The 22,056-nt window shown below is 40.8% G+C and overlaps 1 protein-coding gene across 2 annotated transcripts in view; it reads right to left on the reverse strand.

The window, feature by feature from the left end:
• Window positions 1-20,685, reverse strand: part of LOC117517390 (transcriptional coactivator YAP1-like) — a 59,490-nt gene extending 38,805 nt beyond the window's left edge. Inside the window, exons 1-2 of one of the 2 annotated variants that reach the window (XM_034178393.1) lie at window positions 20,359-20,685; window positions 19,856-20,090 (exon numbers count right to left, since the gene is read on the reverse strand). In XM_034178393.1, the coding sequence (XP_034034284.1) occupies window positions 19,856-20,062 (207 nt within the window). In that variant the 5' untranslated portion in view covers window positions 20,063-20,090; window positions 20,359-20,685. The remainder of the gene's footprint in view (window positions 1-19,855; window positions 20,091-20,358) is intronic. The other variant, XM_034178394.1, reaches the window with a different exon arrangement.
• Window positions 20,686-22,056: the final 1,371 nt, after the last annotated feature.

A 22,056-nucleotide genomic window follows, 5' to 3' on the forward strand; every position in this document is an offset into this window, starting at 1 on the left:
AAAGTGTACACTACAACAATGCACAAAGTAAGTAAGTTCCTTCGGCTGCTCCCTTGTTTGCACTCAGGGTCACCACAGCAAATCCAAGGTGGATCTGCATGTTGAATTGGCACAGGTTTTACGCCGGATGCCCTTCCTGACGCATCTCCACATTACATGGAGAAATGTGGCAGGGGTGGGATTTGAACTCAGAACCTTCTGCACTGAAACCAAGCGCATTAACCACTTGTCCACCACCCCTGCCTTACAACGCACATGCACAAAAATCCCTGATAATATAGAAAAAGGTGCAACTTGCACTCGAGTGTGACTTATACTCTGCTGCTACTAATATACGGGTTTTCCTCTTCAAAAGGCTTTTTTTTTTTTTTTAAAACAGGTGCGATTTATACTCCGGAAAACATGGTGATTGCTTTCCACTGCTAAAAGCAAATCAGCATCCAGTTTGTCCTTGTGACTGCAAGCAGAAAATTTTTCCATCTATGGTATGTATCATCGCGTGGTGTGCTGCTCTCGCAGTCTGTCACAGCTGAATTTGATGTTGTACTCTCATGAAAAACAACGGACTATCCGGTTTACCTTCTGTCACACACCACCAACATGTGAATGTATCATTAAAGGTGTTGCCATACTATGACAAATTAAATTAACACGGATTAGTAACAGACTGAAATAATTTGTCTGGTGGCAAATATCGCTTAATCCGTTGGTCTCCAGTGAATTTGGAGCTTTAATGGATGGATGATGTCACATTTCCACTGGCAACACAAGCAGCCGGACCCATCAGAAGATTTTTCCGGGTTTCAAGACATACAACCCCTGGCAAAAATTATGGAATCACTGGCCTCGGAGGATGTTCATTCAGTTGTTTAATTTTGTAGAAAAAAAAGCAGATCACAGACATGACACAAAACTAAAGTCATTTCAAATGGCAACTTTCTGGCTTTAAGAAACACTATAAGAAATCAGGAAAAAAAAAAATTGTGGCAGTCAGTAACAGTTACTTTTTTAGACCAAGCACAGGGAAAAAAATATGGACTCACTCAATTCTGAGGAAAAAATTATGGAATCATGAAAAACAAAAGAACACTCCAACACATCACTAGTATTTTGTTGCACCACCTCTGGCTTTTATAACAGCTTGCAGTCTCTGAGGCATGGACTTAATGAGTGACAAACAGTACTCGTCATCAATCTGGCTCCAACTTTCTCTGATTCCTGTTGCCAGATCAGCTTTGCAGGTTGGAGCCTTGTCATGGACCATTTTCTTCAACTTCCACCAAAGATTTTCAATTGGATTAAGATCCGGACTATTTGCAGGCCATGACATTGACCCTATGTGTCTTTTTGCAAGGAATGTTTTCACAGTTTTTGCTTTATGGCAAGATGCATTATCATCTTCAAAAATGATTTCATCATCCCCAAACATCCTTTCAATTGATGGGATAAGAAAAGTGTCCAAAATATCAATGTAAACTTGTGCATTTATTGATGATGTAATGACAGCCATCTCCCCAGTGCCTTTACCTGACATGCAGCCCCATATCATCAATGACTGTGGAAATTTACATGTTCTCTTCAGGCAGTCATCTTTATAAATCTCATTGGAACGGCACCAAACAAAAGTTCCAGCATCATCACCTTGCCCAATGCAGATTCGTGATTCATCACTGAATATGACTTTCATCCAGTCATCCACAGTCCACGATTGCTTTTCCTTAGCCCATTGTAACCTTGTTTTTTTCTGTTTAGGTGTTAATGATGGCTTTCGCTTAGCTTTTCTGTATGTAAATCCCATTTCCTTTAGGCGGTTTCTTACAGTTCGGTCACAGATGTTGACTTCAGGTTCCTCCCATTCGTTCCTCATTTGTTTTGTTGTGCATTTTCGATTTTTGAGACATATTGCTTTAAGTTTTCTGTCTTGATGCTTTGATGTCTTCCTTGGTTTACCAGTATGTTTGCTTTTAACAACCTTCCCATGTTGTTTGTATTTGGTCCAGAGTTTAGACACAGCTGACTGTGAACAACCAACATCTTTTGCAACACTGCGTGATGATTTACCCTCTTTTAAGAGTTTGATATTCCTCTCCTTTGTTTCAATTGACATCTCTCATGTTGGAGCCATGATTCATGTCAGTCCACTTGGTGCAACAGCTCTCCAAGATGTGATCACTCCTTTTTAGATGCAGACTAACGAGCAGATCTGATTTGATGCAGGTGTTAGTTTTGGGGATGAAAATTTACAGAGTGATTCCATAATTTATTCCTCAGAATTGAGTGAGTCCATATTTTTTTCCCTCTGCTTGGTCTAAAAAAGTAACCGTTACTGACTGCCACAATTATTTTTCCTGATTTCTTATAGTGTTTCTTAAAGCCAGAAAGTTGCCATTTGAAATGACTTTAGTTTTGTGTCATGTCTGTGATCTGCTTTTTTTCTACAAAATTAAACAACTAAATGAACATCCTCCGAGGCCGGTGATTCCATAATTTTTGCCAGGGGTTGTATATACACACTGGGGGGAGCCAGATTTGAGCAGGATTCACCAAGGTCTGAATACAAATGTGGTTAGAATCTGGCTAGCTTGGGGATCATGACATACGTCCTCACTACGTTCATGCACTGACAGCTTATTCTCACTATGCCAGGCGTTGGTACGGCTGCAACAGCGAGGACAGCAAACAAACTTTTTTTCTCTGTTGCACCTTCAAATGTGCAACAACCAGGACAGCTCTGTGCCTGATGTCAGCTCATAGTTTTAAGCATGCACAATACTCTCCAACATACTTGCTGTACATCAGCTGACAAAGAACGGATTTAATGAATTGGACACAAATGAATATCAAAATTCTGCAAACGTTGCTCATACATTTCTGTAATCAGTCATAGTGTGACAGACACTTAAATAAGACTTGGCAACTTAACTCCTTAAAATGTTCAGATGCTCTGTGTGAGTAACGCAACATAATAGCATTGATTTTCACATCAGTTACTAAGTCTTTTCAGAGAATTTTTGGGTGCGACTGCAAAGACTTTGTGTCAAATAAAGATTTACTAAAGACCCATTTTACATGGGGAGGTGGGGTAAAGTAATTACTAAGTTCATCAGTGAACTTTATCCAGTCCATATGAGCAGTGATGCCGGTAACGCGTTACTCTAATCTGACCACTTTTTTTTTTAGTAACGAGTAATGTAACGCGTTAATCTTTCCAAATCAGTAATCAGATTATAGTTACTTCTCCATGTCACTGTGCGTTACTATTATTTTTCATTGTGGGTCAACAGCAGTATTAAACTTGGTCCGTGGGCAGGGGGTCGGGGTTCGACTGAACTGCCCACTTTAAGCGAGGTGTGAGCTTTTCATCCACGGTTTTTTTGCAGCTGCTCGACTCGTCCTCACCTCTTAAAACGCGGTGATCAGCACACCTGCACTGAGCTTTACAAAGACATTTTTATACTTTTTTCCCTCCTTTATTTAGAATTCTGAGCTGAGCCGCTCCGTATCGTCTCGTTAAAAACAGCTGATCCTCCGCGACGCGTCAACAACTAACACTATTTTCCACTCAAATGCACCTAAACTCTCTTTCTGAGGACCACATGATGTGAAAACGCAATAAAACTTTCTTACCTGTACATCTGGTCATGTTTTCTGCATAAATAAATGTTATCCATTCTTTGTGCTCAAACGCCAAAGCAGGGGCGAATCCCCCACAACACCCCTAGATTAAAGGTCCAGTTTTGAAGCAGTTTTTTTTTTTACTACAACTACTAATATTGCTTGAAATAATAATAATTTCGACAAGTAAAATGTTTAGAGAGAATTTAAATGTTAGAAAAATGTTAGAATTTAATAGTTACATTTATAAACAATGTAGGTTTGAAATTGCAAGTTTTACTGTTACAGTGCTGTCAACAGTTAAATATGAGGTCAAGAAAGAGGTCTTTATTTTACTTTTTATAAAACAAGTATTTATTTTCATTGAAGTCAAGAAAGGGTGACTATAAAGTAAGTTTTGGCAAAACAGGTATCATTGTCATGTTGAGGTGGCAGAGGGTTGTTGTCGGCAGCTGGGGAAAGTAACTAAAAAAGTAACTAGTAATCTAACTTAGTTACTTTTACAATTGAGTAATCAGTAAAGTAACTAAGTTACTTTTTCAAGGAGTAATCAGTAATTGGATTACTTTTTCAAAGTAACTGTGGCAACACTGCATATGAGTCATTTCAGTAGTTTTTTTTTTTTTTTTTTAATTGTGTGTCAGTCAAGATTCCGGTGCAATTTTGCATCTGCAAAATGATCTGCAGGTGGTGGATCAGTGGTTAGAACATCTGTGCAGAAGGTTGTCAGTTAAAGTCCCAGTTGGAACTGGCAGCTGATAACCCCACCTGCCCACTCAGTAGGAAAAGGGGTACCTGACTAATAGCTGGGGAACGCATAAGGAAACATATTATGGGGGGTGGTGGCATAACGGCTTGCACGTGGACCAGGACACTAGCAATTCGGGTTCGCTCCCTGATTGCAGCCACGCTCCCTAGTGGCATTCTTGACAACAGTGCTGGGGAGGAGTGAGAGACATGTGCCGTGGGCCCTTCTGGAAATAAGTCCTTCACTGGTTACCCACATTAAATAAAAGAACCTCAACCTCAAGGGGGCCACCCTATCTCATCATGCCATGGCCCAGCGTATACTCCAATATGTACATCACCAACACTCAGAATAGAGCATAGGATCCATACTTTACCTTACAATGACCCATAAAAGTTACCTCCGGTTATATTAATCAAGTGTGAATACAGTATGTCCTCTGGAAAAGGAGTCTCGAGCATCGAGGCATTTAAAGAGGCGTTTTGAAGACTTTCACCATGCAAGCAGCAGAGATTTTATATTCAAGCTTGAGCTTTATTACCTCCAACAAGCAGGTAATGTTTTCACTGGTGTTTGTTTGTCTGTTAGTAGGATAACTCAAAACATAATGAATGGATTTCAATGAAATTTGATGAGCAGACAGATAATGTTCCAGGAAACAAGTCATTCAATTTTGAAGGTGAGCCAGAAAATGAGGTCCAGAAGAATGTTTGGCACCTAGCAACATTTAACTCAAATTGTTGTCAGAGGATGTTGATGAAATTTGGTGAAGAGATGGATAAGGTCCTCAAAAATTATGAATTTTAAGCAACATGTGGCCTTGGCAGAGGTATGGACTCTCTGAGTGCCTTCTAGTTTATGAAGAATTTCTGTATCAATCTGTTCACACGTCACAGCTGAAAAATCATCATATCGGTGATTCAACTATGCATCTTCGGACAACCTGCTCTGTTTATGGTACACAGCCAGAGCACAGCGCGAGCAGGCTGTGTACCTCTGCATGTAAATTCAAAATTAAAAGGCACAAAGTCCACAGGAAGGGAATTGCTTTGTGAATGAGAAGTGTTCAGATCACATACTTTGGCATACAGAGTGTGTTCCACAACACGTGCATCTCTGCACACAGACAAATCAAGTGTGAAGCTGACAGCTAACTACACAGAAGCTAGATGACAGAAAGTGACCAGAGGTGAATTCATTCTATTCAGTTTCATAATTTTCTTGCTTTTTTTGAGGAGTGATGGCTGTGCATACCAGAGCTTTCTTATCCAATGCGAACATACCACAATCATTACAGACACCCCGTGGTAAAATTACACAACCCTATCTCCCCATATAAAACTAGTCTCATTTGAACAGGGCTTAAAGAGACTCCATTTTGAGGCAGCATCAGCTAAAGGCACTATGGCCACGTGGTGCACTTCATTGGGTACAGTCTAGCAAGCAGGTGCCTCGTTCTTGAGCACTCCAGCAGCTGGAGAAAACTAAGAGGACACCCTTGTTTAACATGGTTACGGCAGACAGGCATCTAATTTTGAGGGGTGGGGATGGATTGCTTATCTCTCTAGGTGGTTGCTACCCAAGACCCCAGGCAGTACTGCAGCAATGCATCTCTGCATGCTTCCATACCTGACCTGAAGAATTTCAGTATTTATACATGTGCAAAGTCTCAAAGTAGGAATTTTTGATGGGTTGAAACAGACTGTAGGACACTAGCATTTAACATGGCCGTTTCTAAGGGCTGATACAGCTTTAAGAGAGAGAGAGAGAAATTATGATACAGGCAAATATTGATACATAAAAAAATTGTGCACTAATTCTAGTCTAATATACACTCAACAAAAATATAAACGCAACACTTTTGGTTTTGCTCCCATTTTGTATGAGATGAACTCAAAGATCTAAAACTTTTTCCACATTACACAATATCACCATTTCCCTCAAACATTGTTCACAAACCAGTCTAAATCTGTGATAGTGAGCATTTCTCCTTTGTTGAGATAACCCCTCCCACCTCACAGGTGTCTCATATCAAGATGCTGATTAGACACCATGATTAGTGCACAGGTGTGCCTTAGACTGCCCACAATAAAAGGCCACTCTGAAAGGTGCAGTTTTATCACACAGCACAATGCCACAGATGTCGCAAGATCTGAGGGAGCGTGCAATTGGCATGCTGACAGCAGGAATGTCAACCAGAGCTGTTGCTCGTGTATTGAATGTTCATTTCTCTACCATAAGCCATCTCCAAAGGCGTTTCAGAGAATTTGGCAATACATCCAACCAGCCTCACAACCGCAGACCACGTGTAACCACACCAGCCCAGGACCTCCACATCCAGCATGTTCACCTCCAAGATTGTCTGAGACCAGCCACTCGGACAGCTGCTGAAAATCGGTTTGCATAACCAAAGAATTTCTGCGCAAACTGTCAGAAACCATCTCAGGGAAGCTCATCTGCATTCTCGTCATCCTCATCGGGGTCTCGACCTGACTCCAGTTCGTCGTCGTAACCGACTTGAGTGGGCAAATGCTCACATTCGCTGGCGTTTGGCACGTTGGAGAGGTGTTCTCTTCACGGATGAATCCCGGTTCACACTGTCCAGGGCAGATGGCAGACAGCGAATGTGGCATCGTGTGGGTGAGAGGTTTTCTGATGTCAATGTTGTGGATCGAGTGGCCCATGGTGGCGGTGGGGTTATGGTATGGGCAGGCGTCTGTTATGGACGAAGAACACAGGTGCATTTTATTGATGGCATTTTGAATGCACAGAGATACCGTGACGAGATCCTGAGGCCCATTGTTGTGCCATTCATCCAAGAACATCACCTCATGTTGCAGCAGGATAATGCACGGCCCCATGTTGCAAGGATCTGTACACAATTCTTGAAAGCTGAAAATGTCCCAGTTCTTGCATGGCCGGCATACTCACCGGACATGTCACCCATTGAGCATGTTTGGGATGCTCTGGACCGGCATATACGACAGCGTGTACCAGTTCCTGCCAATATCCAGCAACTTCGCACAGCCATTGAAGAGGAGTGGACCAACATTCCACAGGCCACAATTGACAACCTGATCAACTCTATGCGAAGGAGATGTGTTGCACTGCATGAGGCAAATGGTGGTCGTACCAGATACTGACTGGTATCCCCCCCCCAATAAAACAAAACTGCACCTTTCAGAGTGGCCTTTTATTGTGGACAGTCTAAGGCACACCTGTGCACTAATCATGGTGTCTAATCAGCATCTTGGTATGGCACACCTGTGAGGTGGGATGGATGATCTCAGCAAAGAAGTGCTCACTATCACAGATTTAGACTGGTTTGTGAACAATATTTGAGGGAAATGGTGATATTGTGTATGTGGAAAAAGTTTTAGACCTTTGAGTTCATCTCATACAAAATGGGAGCAAAACCAAAAGTGTTGTGTTTATATTTTTGTTGAGTGTAAATTATTACACTAGAATAAAGCAAGACATGCTGAACAGTTCACCAATATGCATCTATATTAAACTGTGTATTTCATATTTAAAAAGGTACAGCCAGCAGAGGGTCTTCTTGATGGTGCATGTACTGTGTTTTAAAAAAAAAAAAAAGGAAGGGGCTATCTGTATGCGGCTATATTAATAATTCCAAATTCTATTTGTATATTTGGGACATGTCCAGCTCTCCACAATTTCTCTTATACTCACTCGACTGGTAAGCACTGAAAGCCGAGATAGGCTTGTCCCAACTTGTCCTCTAACACTCCAAAACGGAGGTGTTCTTTGTCTCGCTCCATCAGCGAATCCGTCGTGACGCGCGAAGCCTCCGCGCGGCTTTCCATAATAAAATCTCTTGTTAGAAGTGAAATCTGCCGGAAAATGGCTGATGTCCAGCTCTTGTGATAACCAGAGAAATTGCACACGACGGTCCCGGCTCCACACAGCGATCCATTTAGAAATGATCTGGTGGTTTCTGCCTCTCGATGGCGGCTCAGAGCGCGGCGCGCCGAGCACCATTGTGGGCCGTCCTTAAAGCTGTAGTAACACTCCTTATTCTCTGTGAAGCCCGTAAAATTTTCACCGAAAGCCAAATAAATTTTTCGAATGGTTTCCAGCTGCCTGTCTCTAACAGTTTCTGAAAAAATTCTGATGGAAAAAAAGCCCAAATCATTCCGCCATTTCCTCGCAATGAAACAACGACGAGAGGGGTGGACCAGTGCTCACTCAAAGCCTGCCTACAGGCAAATGACGCAACCAACAGGTGTGGAAAAACATGCCCACGAAGGTTCAAGCTTGGCTGATGTAAAAACATATGAATCAAATCCATATAGTTTTTGAAAAAAATAAAAAGGACAGATACTTTTCTCACAGACCTCGTAGTTTGTGAATCTACGTGTCAATGCAAACACTTGTACAAGTACATGGCCTTGTAATCACGTGACTTACATTAACAAATGAGAGAGATGCTACATACAACAGAATTTCACTATATGAATACAGCTATGTATGGATAGGCACTACCTTAAAAAAAAAAAAAAAATCATCATGCCTTCACCTGGCATCACACAGCACAACCCCAACAGGACGTGTCACGATTGGGATACGTGTCTGTGTCAGCTAGAGTTGGTTCATCTGTTCAGTGCAATGTAAGGCTGCAGCTATCGATTATTTTAACAATCGAGTATTCTGGTGATTAATCGAGTAATCTGATAAAAAGTACTTCTGCGTTTTTAAACAATATCAATAGTCCAGGGCTCTCTCTAAGCAATGGCACAAAGTCACCGCGCCAAAGTGTTGGCATTTTGCTGAAATGACGATGGGATGTGGCTTTCTGTTTTGTTTTCTTCAACTTGTAAAATGTAACCATTTTTAAGTTTTGTGGGGGTTTTATTTGTTTTTTTATAAAGGTTGATGAACTGGGTCCCTGCATGATTTTTTTTTATCCCTCTTTCTCTGCAATTCAGCAGATGCATTTCAGCTGGAGGTTGAACATGTAGCCTCGCAGTCAGTTTTTTTTATTATTATTTTATTTAAGTCACCGTGTTTGTGAAGTGTTGTGTGTTACCCAAAAAAGCAAAAATTAAAAAGTCAAACACTCAGTGTGAGTCTGAGGGAAACACAGAAGAAAGAGTGGACTTCTGCTTTTTGTCAATGTAGCCGGGGACAGAGCTGTGACTCGCCAGGTCTGAGAGCCCCTCACACTGGGCAGAGAGAGACAACAGCCGGCCACCAGGTCAATAGTCCCTCCCCACGTAGAGCAGACCGTGTGTTTTTTAAAAATAGACAAACACACTGCTTCGCTTTAAATGCACAGTAAGTCTATTTCAGATGATCAGTGTGGACCATCTTTCTCTTAAAAGGCTTTATTTTACTCTATGTGTCATGTTGGAAAGCGATAGCTATCGCTGCTAATTTGATTGGCTGTTATGCTCCAGTCTTTTTTTTTTTTTTCTGCGGACGTTGCAGTGCCACACACAGGCCTGGCATATGTACTACAACATTAAACGAAGCTTCGAGGCACAGAATTTGCCTCGAACATTTTTTATAATCGAATTATTCGAGTTACTTGACTAATCGTTTCAGCCCTAGTGCAATGTGTGATTCACAAATATCCTAGGATTGGACCTGGACCATATCGTAATTTGCCCTATTGACGTTTCAAATTCTGCAAAACTTCGGAGAGGTCACCACACTGCGAGATCTCAGTTACATTGAGAACTGCACTGAGACGCTCTGATCGGGCTTCACTTTAACCGCTGCACATGGACAACACCATTAACATCGCAACATAAAACTATTTTTATATTGTGCCTAAAACTCTCATGAATATATTCTCTGAGTTTATAAACGTTATTGCGTTTGTTTTACGTAAACATGCAAGAATCACAGGCGGTCTCTCTGTTATGTTCAATGGGAGCTGCTGTGAGCTATGCTCGCTTCCTGATCATGTCGTTCTGGGGGAAAGTGAAGTTTGCTCTTTAACGTCTTGATTATTGTTCTTTACAACACTGTCCTCTTGAATTAACAGTCTTTTTCAAGACTTTTTTACTTTTTTTACTTTTTCACCGTGCTCCAACGCCTAAAGAAGACCTCTAACGAAACATCGCGACGGAGCACTTTTATCAGCTAACTTTCATCAGCGTTGGCAAGCTAACTAGCTTGCTAACGCTTTCGTTTTTATTTTTATTTTATTTTTTAGCACTGTTGTCGTGCTGCTCCACAGCCTGTCTAGTGGATTTTTATTTTATTTTAGCACCGCTGTCGTGCGTTACCTGTGCTGCTCCACAGCCTGTCTAGTGGATTTTTATTTTATTTTAGCACCGTTGTCGTGCGTTACCTGTGCTGCTCCACAGCCTGTCTAGTGGTTTTTTATTTTATTTTAGCACCGTTGTCGTGCGTTACCTGTGCTGCTCCACAGCCTGTCTAGTGGTTTTTTATTTTATTTTAGCACCGTTGTCGTGCGTTACCTGTGCTGCTCCACAGCCTGTCCAGTGGATTTTGATTTTATTTTAGCACCGTTGTCGTGCGTTACCTGTGCTGCTCCACAGCCTGTCCAGTGGATTTTTATTTTATTTTTTAGCACTGTTGTCGTGCATTACCTGTGCTGCTCCACAGCCTGTCCAGTGGATTTTTATTTTATTTTTTACCACTGTTGTCGTGCGTTACCTGTGCTGCTCCACAGCCTGTCCAGTGGATTTTTATTTTATTTTTTAGCACTGTTGTCGTGCGTTACCTGTGCTGCTCCACAGCCTGTCCAGTGGATTTTTATTTTATTTTTTAGCACTGTTGTCGTGCGTTACCTGTGCTGCTCCACAGCCTTTTATTTTTATTTTATTTTTTACCACTGTTGTCGTGCGTTACCTGTGCTGCTCCACAGCCTGTCTAGTGGATTTTTATTTTATTTTTTACCACTGTTGTCGTGCGTTACCTGTGCTGCTCCACAGCCTGTCCAGTGGATTTTTATTTTATTTTTTACCACTGTTGTCGTGCGTTACCTGTGCTGCTCCACAGCCTGTCTAGTGGATTTTTATTTTATTTTTTACCACTGTTGTCGTGCGTTACCTGTGCTGCTCCACAGCCTGTCCTAGTGGATTTTTATTTTATTTTTTACCACTGTTGTCGTGTGTTACCTGTGCTGCTCCACAGCCTGTCCAGTGGATTTTTTATTTTATTTTTTACCACTGTTGTCGTGCGTTACCTGTGCTGCTCCACAGCCTGTCTAGTGGATTTTTATTTTATTTTTTACCACTGTTGTCGTGCGTTACCTGTGCTGCTCCACAGCCTGTCCAGTGGATTTTTATTTTATTTTTTACCACTGTTGTCGTGCGTTACCTGTGCTGCTCCACAGCCTGTCCAGTGGATTTTTATTTTATTTTTTACCACTGTTGTCGTGTGTTATCTGTGCTGCTCCACAGCGTGTCTAGTGGATTTTTATTTTATTTTTGCACCGTTGTCGTGCGTTCGCTGTTGCCGTGCGTTACTTGTGCTGCTTCATGGCCTGTCTGGTGCCTTAACTAAAGCACTCCTTCTGCTGAATCACCTCTAAATTATTTATACATTATTCACTTTGCGTGTTTTTAGGAATCCGCTAGGTTGCGTAGCTACTAGCTCTTAGCCGATTTAGCATGGCGGCTTCTCCTGTCTCTCCCGCACTTTTCTGCTCTGGTTGTGAAATGTTTAGTTGTTCCTCGGCCTCCTTTAGCAGTAATGGTACTTGTAATAAGTGCAGCTTATTCGTAGCTTTGGAGGCCAGGCTGGGCGAATTGGAGACTCGGCTCCGCATCGTGGAAAATTCTACAGCTAGCCAGGCCCCTGTAGTCGGTGCGGACCAAGGTGGCTTAGCCGCCGTTAGTTCCCCCCTGGCAGATCCCGGGCAGTCGGGAAAGCAGGCTGACTGGGTGACTGTGAGGAGGAAGCGTAGCCCTAAACAGAAGCCCCGTGTACACCGTCAACCCGTTCACATCTCTAACCGTTTTTCCCCACTCGACGATACACTCGCCGAGGATCAAACTCTGGTTATTGGCGACTCTGTGTTGAGAAATGTGAAGTTAGCGACACCAGCAACCATTGTCAATTGTCTTCCGGGGGCCAGAGCAGGCGACATTGAAGGAAATTTGAAATTGCTGGCTAAGGCTAAGCGTAAATTTGGTAAGATTGTAATTCACGTCGGCAGTAATGACACTCGGTTACGCCAATCGGAGGTCACTAAAATTAACATTAAATCGGTGTGTAACTTTGCAAAAACAATGTCGGACTCTGTTGTCTTCTCTGGGCCCCTCCCCAATCAGACCGGGAGTGACATGTTTAGCCGCATGTTCTCCTTGAATTGCTGGCTGTCTGAGTGGTGTCCAAAAAATGAGGTGGGCTTGATAGATAATTGGCAAAGCTTCTGGGGAAAACCTGGTCTTGTTAGGAGAGACGGCATCCATCCCACTTTAGATGGAGCAGCTCTCATTTCTAGAAATCTGGCCAATTTTCTTGGATCCTCTAAACTGTGACTGTCTAGCGTTGGGACCAGGAGGCAGAGCTGTGGTCTTATACACCTCTCTGCAGCTTCTCTCCCCCTGCCATCCCCTCATTACCCCATCCCCGTAGAGACGGTGCCTGCTCCCAGACCACCAATAACCAGCAAAAATCTATTTAAGCAAAAAAATTAAAAAAGAAAAAATAATATAGCACCTTCAACTGCACCACAGACTAAAACAGTTAAATGTGGTCTATTAAACATTAGGTCTCTCTCTTCTAAGTCCCTGTTGGTAAATGATATAATAATTGATCAACGTATAGATTTATTCTGCCTAACAGAAACCTGGTTACAGCAGGATGAATATGTTAGTTTAAATGAGTCAACACCCCCGAGTCACACTAACTGTCAGAATGCTCGTAGTACGGGCCGGGGCGGAGGATTAGCAGCAATCTTCCATTCCAGCTTATTAATTAATCAAAACCTAGACAGAGCTTTAATTCATTTGAAAGCTTGTCTCTTAGTCTTTTCCATCCAAATTGGAAGTCCCAAAAACCAGTTTTATTTGTTATTATCTATCGTCCACCTGGTCGTTACTGTGAGTTTCTCTGTGAATTTTTAGACCTTCTGTCTGACTTAGTGCTTAGCTCAGATAAGATACTTATAGTGGGCGATTTTAACATCCACACAGATGCTGAGAATGACAGCCTCAACACTGCATTTAATCTATTATTAGACTCTATTGGCTTTGCTCAAAAAGTAAATGAGTCCACCCACCACTTTAATCATATCTTAGATCTTGTTTTGACTTATGGTATGGAAATAGAAGACTTAACAGTATTCCCTGAAAACTCCCTTCTGTCTGATCATTTTTTAATAACATTTACATTTACCCTGATGGACTACCCTGCAGTGGGGAATAAGTTTCATTACACTAGAAGTCTTTCAGAAAGCGCTGTAACTAGGTTTAAGGATATGATTCCTTCTTTATGTTCTCTAATGTCATATACCAACACAGAGCAGAGTAGCTACCTAAACTCTGTGAGTGAGATAGATTATCTCGTCAATAGTTTTATATCCTCACTGAGGACAACTTTGGATGCTGTAGCTCCTCTGAAAAAGAGAGCTTTAAATCAGAAGTGCCTGACTCCGTGGTATAACTCACAAACTCGTAGCTTAAAGCAGATAACCCGTAAGTTGGACAGGAAATGGCGTCTCACTAATTTAGAAGATCTTCACTTAGCCTGGAAAAAGAGTTTGTTGCTCTATAAAAAAGCCCTCCGTAAAGCTAGGACATCTTTCTACTCATCACTAATTGAAGAAAATAAGAACAACCCCAGGTTTCTTTTCAGCACTGTAGCCAGGCTGACAAAGAGTCAGAGCTCTATTGAGCTGAGTATTCCATTAACTTTAACTAGTAATGACTTCATGACTTTCTTTGCTAACAAAATTTTGACTATTAGAGAAAAAATTACTCATAATCATCCCAAAGATGTATCGTTATCTTTGGCTGCTTTCAGTGATGCCGGTATTTGGTTAGACTCTTTCTCTCCGATTGTTCTGTCTGAGTTATTTTCATTAGTTACTTCATCCAAACCATCAACATGTTTATTAGACCCCATTCCTGCCAGGCTGCTCAAGGAAGTCCTACCATTATTTAATGCTTCAATCTTAAATATGATCAACTTATCTTTGTTAGTTGGCTATGTACCACAGGCTTTTAAGGTGGCAGTAATTAAACCATTACTTAAAAAGCCATCACTTGACCCAGCTATCTTAGCTAATTATAGGCCAATCTCCAACCTTCCTTTTCTCTCAAAGATTCTTGAGAGGGTAGTTGTAAAACAGCTAACTGATCACCTGCAGAGGAATGGTCTATTTGAAGAGTTTCAGTCAGGTTTTAGAATTCATCATAGTACAGAAACAGCATTAGTGAAGGTTACAAATGATCTTCTTATGGCTTCGGACAGTGGACTTATCTCTGTGCTTGTTCTGTTGGACCTCAGTGCTGCTTTTGATACTGTTGACCATAAAATTTTATTACAGAGATTAGAGCATGTCATAGGTATTAAGGGCACTGCGCTGCGGTGGTTTGAATCATATTTGTCTAATAGATTACAGTTTGTTCATGTAAATGGGGAATCTTCTTCACAGACTAAAGTTAATTATGGAGTTCCACAAGGTTCTGTGCTAGGACCAATTTTATTCACTTTATACATGCTTCCCTTAGGCAGTATTATTAGACGGTATTGCTTAAATTTTCATTGTTACGCAGATGATACCCAGCTTTATCTATCCATGAAACCAGAGGACACACACCAATTAGCTAAACTGCAGGATTGTCTTACAGACAAAGACATGGATGACCTCTAATTTCCTGCTTTTAAACTCAGATAAAACTGAAGTTATTGTACTTGGCCCCACAAATCTTAGAAGCATGGTCTCTAACCAGATCTTTACTCTGGATGGCATTTCCCTGACCTCTAGTAATACTGTGAGAAATCTTGGAGTAATTTTTGATCAGGATATGTCATTCAAAGCGCATATTAAACAAATATGTAGGACTGCCTTTTTGCATTTACGCAATATCTCTAAAATCAGAAAGGTCTTGTCTCAGAGTGATGCTGAAAAACTAATTCATGCATTTATTTCCTCTAGGCTGGACTATTGTAATTCATTATTATCAGGTTGTCCTAAAAGTTCCCTAAAAAGCCTTCAGTTAATTCAAAATGCTGCAGCTAGAGTACTGACGGGGACTAGCAGGAGAGAGCATATCTCACCCGTGTTGGCCTCTCTTCATTGGCTTCCTGTTAATTCTAGAATAGAATTTAAAATTCTTCTTCTTACTTATAAGGTTTTGAATAATCAGGTCCCATCTTATCTTAGGGACCTCGTAATACCATATTACCCCATTAGAGCGCTTCGCTCTCAGACTGCAGGCTTACTTGTAGTTCCTAGGGTTTGTAAGAGTAGAATGGGAGGCAGAGCCTTCAGCTTTCAGGCTCCTCTCCTGTGGAACCAGCTCCCAATTCAGATCAGGGAGACAGATACCCTCTCTACTTTTAAGATTAGGCTTAAAACTTTCCTTTTCGCTAAGGCTTATAGTTAGGGCTGGATCAGGTGACCCTGGACTATCCCTTGGTTATGCTGCTTTAGACGTAGACTGTGGGGGGGTTCCCATGATGCACTGTTTCTTTCTCTTTTTGCTCTGTATGCATCACTCCGCATTTAATCATTAGTGATCGATCTCTGCCCCCTTCCACAGCATGTCTTTTTCCTGGTTCTTTCCCTCAGCCCCAACCAGTCTCAGCAGAAGACTGCCCCTCCCTGAGCCTGGTTCTGCTGGAGGTTTCTTCCTGTTAAAAGGGAGTTTTTCCTTCCCACTGTAGCCAAGTGCTTGCTCACAGGGGGTCGTTTTGACCGTTGGGGTTTTTCATAATTATTGTATGGCCTTGCCTTACAATATAAAGCGCCTTGGGGCAACTGTTTGTTGTGATTTGGCGCTATATAAAAAAAAAGTTGATTGAAGTTGATTGATTGTTCCAGACTAATACGTATATATTAGTCCAGCAGCCAAGGGCTGAAAAAAATACCCATACCCTTCATGGCGGTAGAACAAAATGAGACCTGTTTTATTTGAAAGGTATGGATGTCTACTTTTAGAAAATCATGGTTGTACTAAATTAAAATGTGTACAGTGCAGCAGATTAACCCCCTGTTTGCCAAAACATTAACATGTCTTTGTACTGCAATATCTGATATATTCCCCTAACAAAAAAGGCACACTATGTAATCAGGGCATCAATTAACCCCATTTTTTTTAGGTGTAAGGCATACCACGACATACATTCTTAGGGTTTAATTAAGTTCTTACCCTACTATGGGGATATTAACCCTTTATAATCCAAAATTTTTATGAATTTTCCCCCATGTATTTTGTTGATAGCACAGATTATTCATTGAGTGAATGGGAATAAAATAAGTTGAAGTTTATAACATTTGACAATTTTATGTCTTTTATTAGAAAATACCAGGTAGAATCATTTAAAATGGGTACAATGCTTCAAATTAACCCTTTGTTAGTTGTAAACCATCAGTTCACAGTTAGTTAGCTATCTGACTGATTATGGGAGATTGTGAGAATTCCTTTTATTTGAGGATGAAAGTACATAACTTTTATATAAAAATCATCACAAAGAATGTTCTGAAGTCCTTTTAATGACAGTATAGACAGTTTTAACCCCCTTCCAGCTAATCACATGTTGATCTGGCAATCATTATTTGAAACTTGCAGAGGGTATTTGTGTGACCAGTTTCGATCGTCATTGCAAAATACACATTTGCAGTTATTTTACTGCACATCTGCAGTAAATATTATTTGCTGCCTCATTAATTAATGCACAATTGGTCTGCCATAGAAGCACAATGACCTTCTCAGAAACAATCTGTTGGCTTAATTAAGTTCATTGAAATTAAAATTTGTATCTCATTGTTTCTACTCTTACTTACCTTTGTTAGACCAATTAATACTATCTTATTATAACTTAATTATAACTTATTTTGGTCAAATCTGGTCATATTTTGTTTGTTTAGTCCTGATTGAGATCAAATCCATTTCTTGAAACAAAAGATCAATTGTGGAGCCATCTATAGGCAAATTGAAGACATAGAATCTATGGGAAGCTACACCTGAAAATGATGAAAATGGTTATCAACAGCCAACTGCTCTTTAAGTTGCTGCGTTCAGAAATACAGTGAATTAACTGGGTAAAACCACTGAAAGATACCTAAAACACTCCGTTGTTTGTATTAGTAGTGGTTAATTTCAGAAAGATTATCAAAACTGTACAGCCAGATGCATTCCGGCAAGTTTCGAAAGAATTCTTGATCAACATGTCATTAGCTGGAAAGATGTTAACACTGTCTATACTGCCATTAAAAGGACTTCAGAACATTCTGTGTGATGATTTTTATATGAAAGTCGTGTACTTTCATCCCCAAAGGAAATCTCGGCCACAATCATTCAAATTGCTTACTAACTGTGGACTGATGGTTTACCATAAACAAAGGGTTAATTTAAAGCATTGTACCCATTTTAAATGATTCTACCTGGTATTTTCTAATAAAAGACATCTAAAATTGTCAAATGATATACACAGCAACTTATTTTATTAACATCCACTCATGAATAATCAGAGCATCAACAAAATGTGGGAAAATTCAGAAAAAATTTTGAGTTCTAAGGGGTTAATATCCCCACAGTAGGATAAAAACCACATTAAACCCTAAGAATGTGTGTAGTGGTATGCCTTACACCTGAAAGATGGGGTTAATTGATGCTCTGATTACATATTATGCCTCTTTGCCAGGTGAATATATCAAATATTGCAGTACAGACATGTTAATGTTTTGGCAAACAGGGGGTTCATCTGATGCATTGTACACATTTTAATTTAGTACAACCATGATTTTCTAAAAGTAGACATCCATACCCTTTAAACAAAACAGGTCTCATTTTGTTCTACCGCCGGGAGGGGTATCACCCTTTTCTAGCAGTCTTTTTTGGGCATGGCCGCTACTCTATATAATATGTCTGAAATTCGGTTTGCGTTTATTAAATTCCACGCAGATCAAACGTAGCAGACACGGATTATTTGTTCTAATTGTTTTAGCACGTTTTCAGGGTATCATGCATGCAGTCTCTTATTAACGTGAAGAAAAGCATAAAAAATTACATTTTTGTAGTATAATACAGTCACTTGCCCAGTTCCGGATCACTGCCAGTTCCGCATCACTGCTGTAGTATTTGTGCCGCCATTTCTCGTAATCAGCACAAATAAGCTAATACTTGGTACCAGATTGATCTTTACCAGATTGGTAAAGATTTGTGTTTTGTCTGCAAATGACCACAAGCTCGACCGGATCCAGCCATCCTTGTGATCAGCAGAGGAATCAAAACATTCCGGTGTCTGCGGTATGCACCCTTTTTCTCAATCACTCGTTCCTGCAAGTTTTAAAGTAACGATCTCTAAAACGTAGCAAAGGTAAGTTAGCCATTCAGTGTTTTTGGTTCTGGAGTGGGAAAATACTTACTTACTTGGGTAGAAAATGTCAGTGTGTTATGTCTTGCTGTTTAATTGCTGCGCGCATTTATCTCCGACGCGAAAATTTGCCGGTTGTGGATCACTTAAGCAGCAGCTTCGTGTCAGTAGTTGTGAGCCATGTGTACTTTGGGGGTCATCTCAAAATCACGAATGGGCATGAATGTGGGGGCTTTTACTTTTTAATTCGGGAGAAATCTCACCTCCACACTTCATTTTTTGCTTGTAAAAACATATAACGTCACCTTTTGAAACTAAGTAAATTCTCATTTAATAACTATAATTTATATCATTTTGTGTTTAAAACACATTCTTGTGCACAGTGTGTATCATTCTGCATTAGAAGGGCTCCAGCCAGATGCCAGGAATGCCCCAAAGTGATGCAGAGTGTTGTGATCCAGAACCAGCAAAAGTAATCCATTTCTGGCAAATGTTTGCACCACACATAATGTGGCTTCACACTTTAAGTAGAAGCGCTACTCCACCCAGACCTTTCCAGCTAAATAACATCCAAATACCCAATACAACAATACCCAATTAAAGGACATTCAGTTGCATTATGGCTCCGTATAGCGGGACTTTAAAAAAGGTGATCTGGAACTGGGCAACCGTCTGTATTAATTTACAATTGTCATCATGTGGATTCTCTATGTTGTTTGAGTGCAGCGACTCTCTGGTGCGCAGGGGATTATGGGATACATCAATAGGGCGAATAACTTCTTGTAGGTCACAAGAACTACTGTGGGTCAGTGACACTTATATTCTAACAATATACACCAAACAGTACAGTCTGCTCAGATTTTCCATCAGATCATCTTAATTTCATGTCACGTGGTGCCAGTTTAAGAAATCGTGTGGCTACTTTTGACATAAATCTAATGCCATAGGTTTGGTGTCCGTTTTGTCACGCTGGCTGGGTGGCTGCGCGTGTGACGTCATTACCTGTCTGGAGTGGCCCCGTGGGCCCTCGGGCTGCTTGAAGAAGGAGTCCGGCAGCTTCCTCATCCTCATGGGGACCGAGGCTGGCAGTCTGGACGACTGGCTGGGGTTCATCACGGCGTTAAAGAGGGCCTCCAGCTCTGTCTGCGAATCCCCGCGGACGTGCACGACCTGCTGCCCGGCCGGGGGCGCGCCGTGGTGCGCGTCCATGTCGCCAAACTTTAGCGTCTAAACAAATCTGTCGAAAAGTTCACAAACAAAGAGAGAATAAAGTTTGGCGAAAGGGGGATCAGATTTGTTTACACGTTTCTCACTGAACCCCCCCCCCCCCCCCCTTCCTTTGCCTCGTGCCAACTTTATGTCGCCGTGCGCGTGCTTATAAGGCTGGAACATACTGGAAGTGCACGAGCTGTGGAAATAAATCACTTACCGTGGAAAACAGACCACTTAACATGTGTGTGAACTTAAGTAATAAGTATGCAAACTACTACACGGATCGCACATACCTTCAGGCAGGCAGACCGTTTTCTTCTCTGCTGCTTCTGAAGAAGAAGAAGAAGAAGAAGAAAAATCACGGCAACTCACAGCAGACAGGGATTTCCGACGCAAATTTTGGAATAAAAATCGCCCAGAGATTTTTTTTTTTTCCCTTTCTCCCCCACCGAAGTTGACTGGCTGCAGAAAGAAGCTCTCAGCGAAACTTCTAAACTTTTTTTTTCCTTCACATCAAGCGTTCACATTCATGTGATAGTGCCGAGGGGCGGGGCTGCAGGCTTTAAAGCTGCCGCAGTTTACACACCGACTGGAAGTTTACTGCAACAAATCATCCCAAATACAGATCAGGGGGAAAGTAAAGCTGTTGAGTTTAACTTAATACTTAGTGCTTTCACCCAGGAGGACAGAAGTGGAGTTCAGGAGGTGATAAGAGGGCAAACCGGTTCTGGGATCAGTTGCAATCTGGGTTTTGCACATCCGCCCCTGATCGGGCCTGTTTGTCTGCGCAGGCCTCAATGTGCTGCCCCCTAGCGGAAAACACGCACACATAGTTCGGTCGTAATTAAAGGGCTATTCTGGTCGTTTTCCTGTTTGAGACCAAATACACACGTTTGATTAAGAATCAGAATCAAATTTATTGCCAAGTAAGTTCTCACATACAAGAATTATGATCTGGTGCCATTGGCACATAAACAACAATAAAAAGAAAAGGAAAAAAAAATACTTCTGTAAGAAGTAAAGGCGTCAAATAGACAAATGGGCAAAACTATGTTCACTGTCAAATAAATATAACATAGTGGAATGGGGCTGTGCAAAGGCATGCAGATGTACAGTACCTTTCAGTACAGGGATGATCAATCTGTATTTGGGGGGGCAGGGTAAACGGGGGTCTCTGGCATTATTTATATCTAGCTGTGGATGGAATTAATCTGTTTTTGTGTCTTGAGGTTTAAGTCCTGATGGACCTCAGTGTATTTATTTTGATTGCATATAAATTACAAACTCCCAAAGGGATTCTAATTATTTATCTTATCAGAAGTTTAAAACAGCTCTTCAAAACAAATATTACTGTTTGCAGCCAAAAGTTCACCACTATTAGGGGTCCCCCGCCCTAAAAACAAACAAACAAAATCCTGTCTATAATTGAATTGAATTTATTTATTTATCTGGCACACAGCTGAGCAACAACAAAGGCAATAACAAAACATAAAAGAAACAATGCACAAAGAACCCGTGTGGCCAAAAGGGTGAAGGCAGAAGCAAAGCTTATAAGCACCCTCCCCTTATGCCATTAAAAATAAAGAATGTATATATACATATACACATACATACATACACACACACACACACACATATATATCTATATATATATATATATATATATATATATATATATATATATATATATATATATATATATATATATACACATACGCACCTACACATATGGTCATAATAACTGTACAAGAGAGAAAAAAAAGGTGCATAAACAATTTAACTTAATCACAAAATTTCAAAACACAACCAAACAAGTAAGAGTGAACAGTGACAAAATGTAAACCTAATCCTTCAACCTATAAAGGGTAAATATATTCTTTTTGTAAAGCCTTTTAAAACTAACCAGTGTGCCAAGTATTTTAATATTATCAGGACAATTATTCCAAATATTAACACCCCTGACGGAAACACAATGACTTTTAACAGTAGTA

This window comes from Thalassophryne amazonica, chromosome 9 (genome assembly GCF_902500255.1).
Source record: "Thalassophryne amazonica chromosome 9, fThaAma1.1, whole genome shotgun sequence".
In the NCBI taxonomy this organism is placed as follows: Eukaryota; Metazoa; Chordata; class Actinopteri; order Batrachoidiformes; family Batrachoididae; genus Thalassophryne; species Thalassophryne amazonica.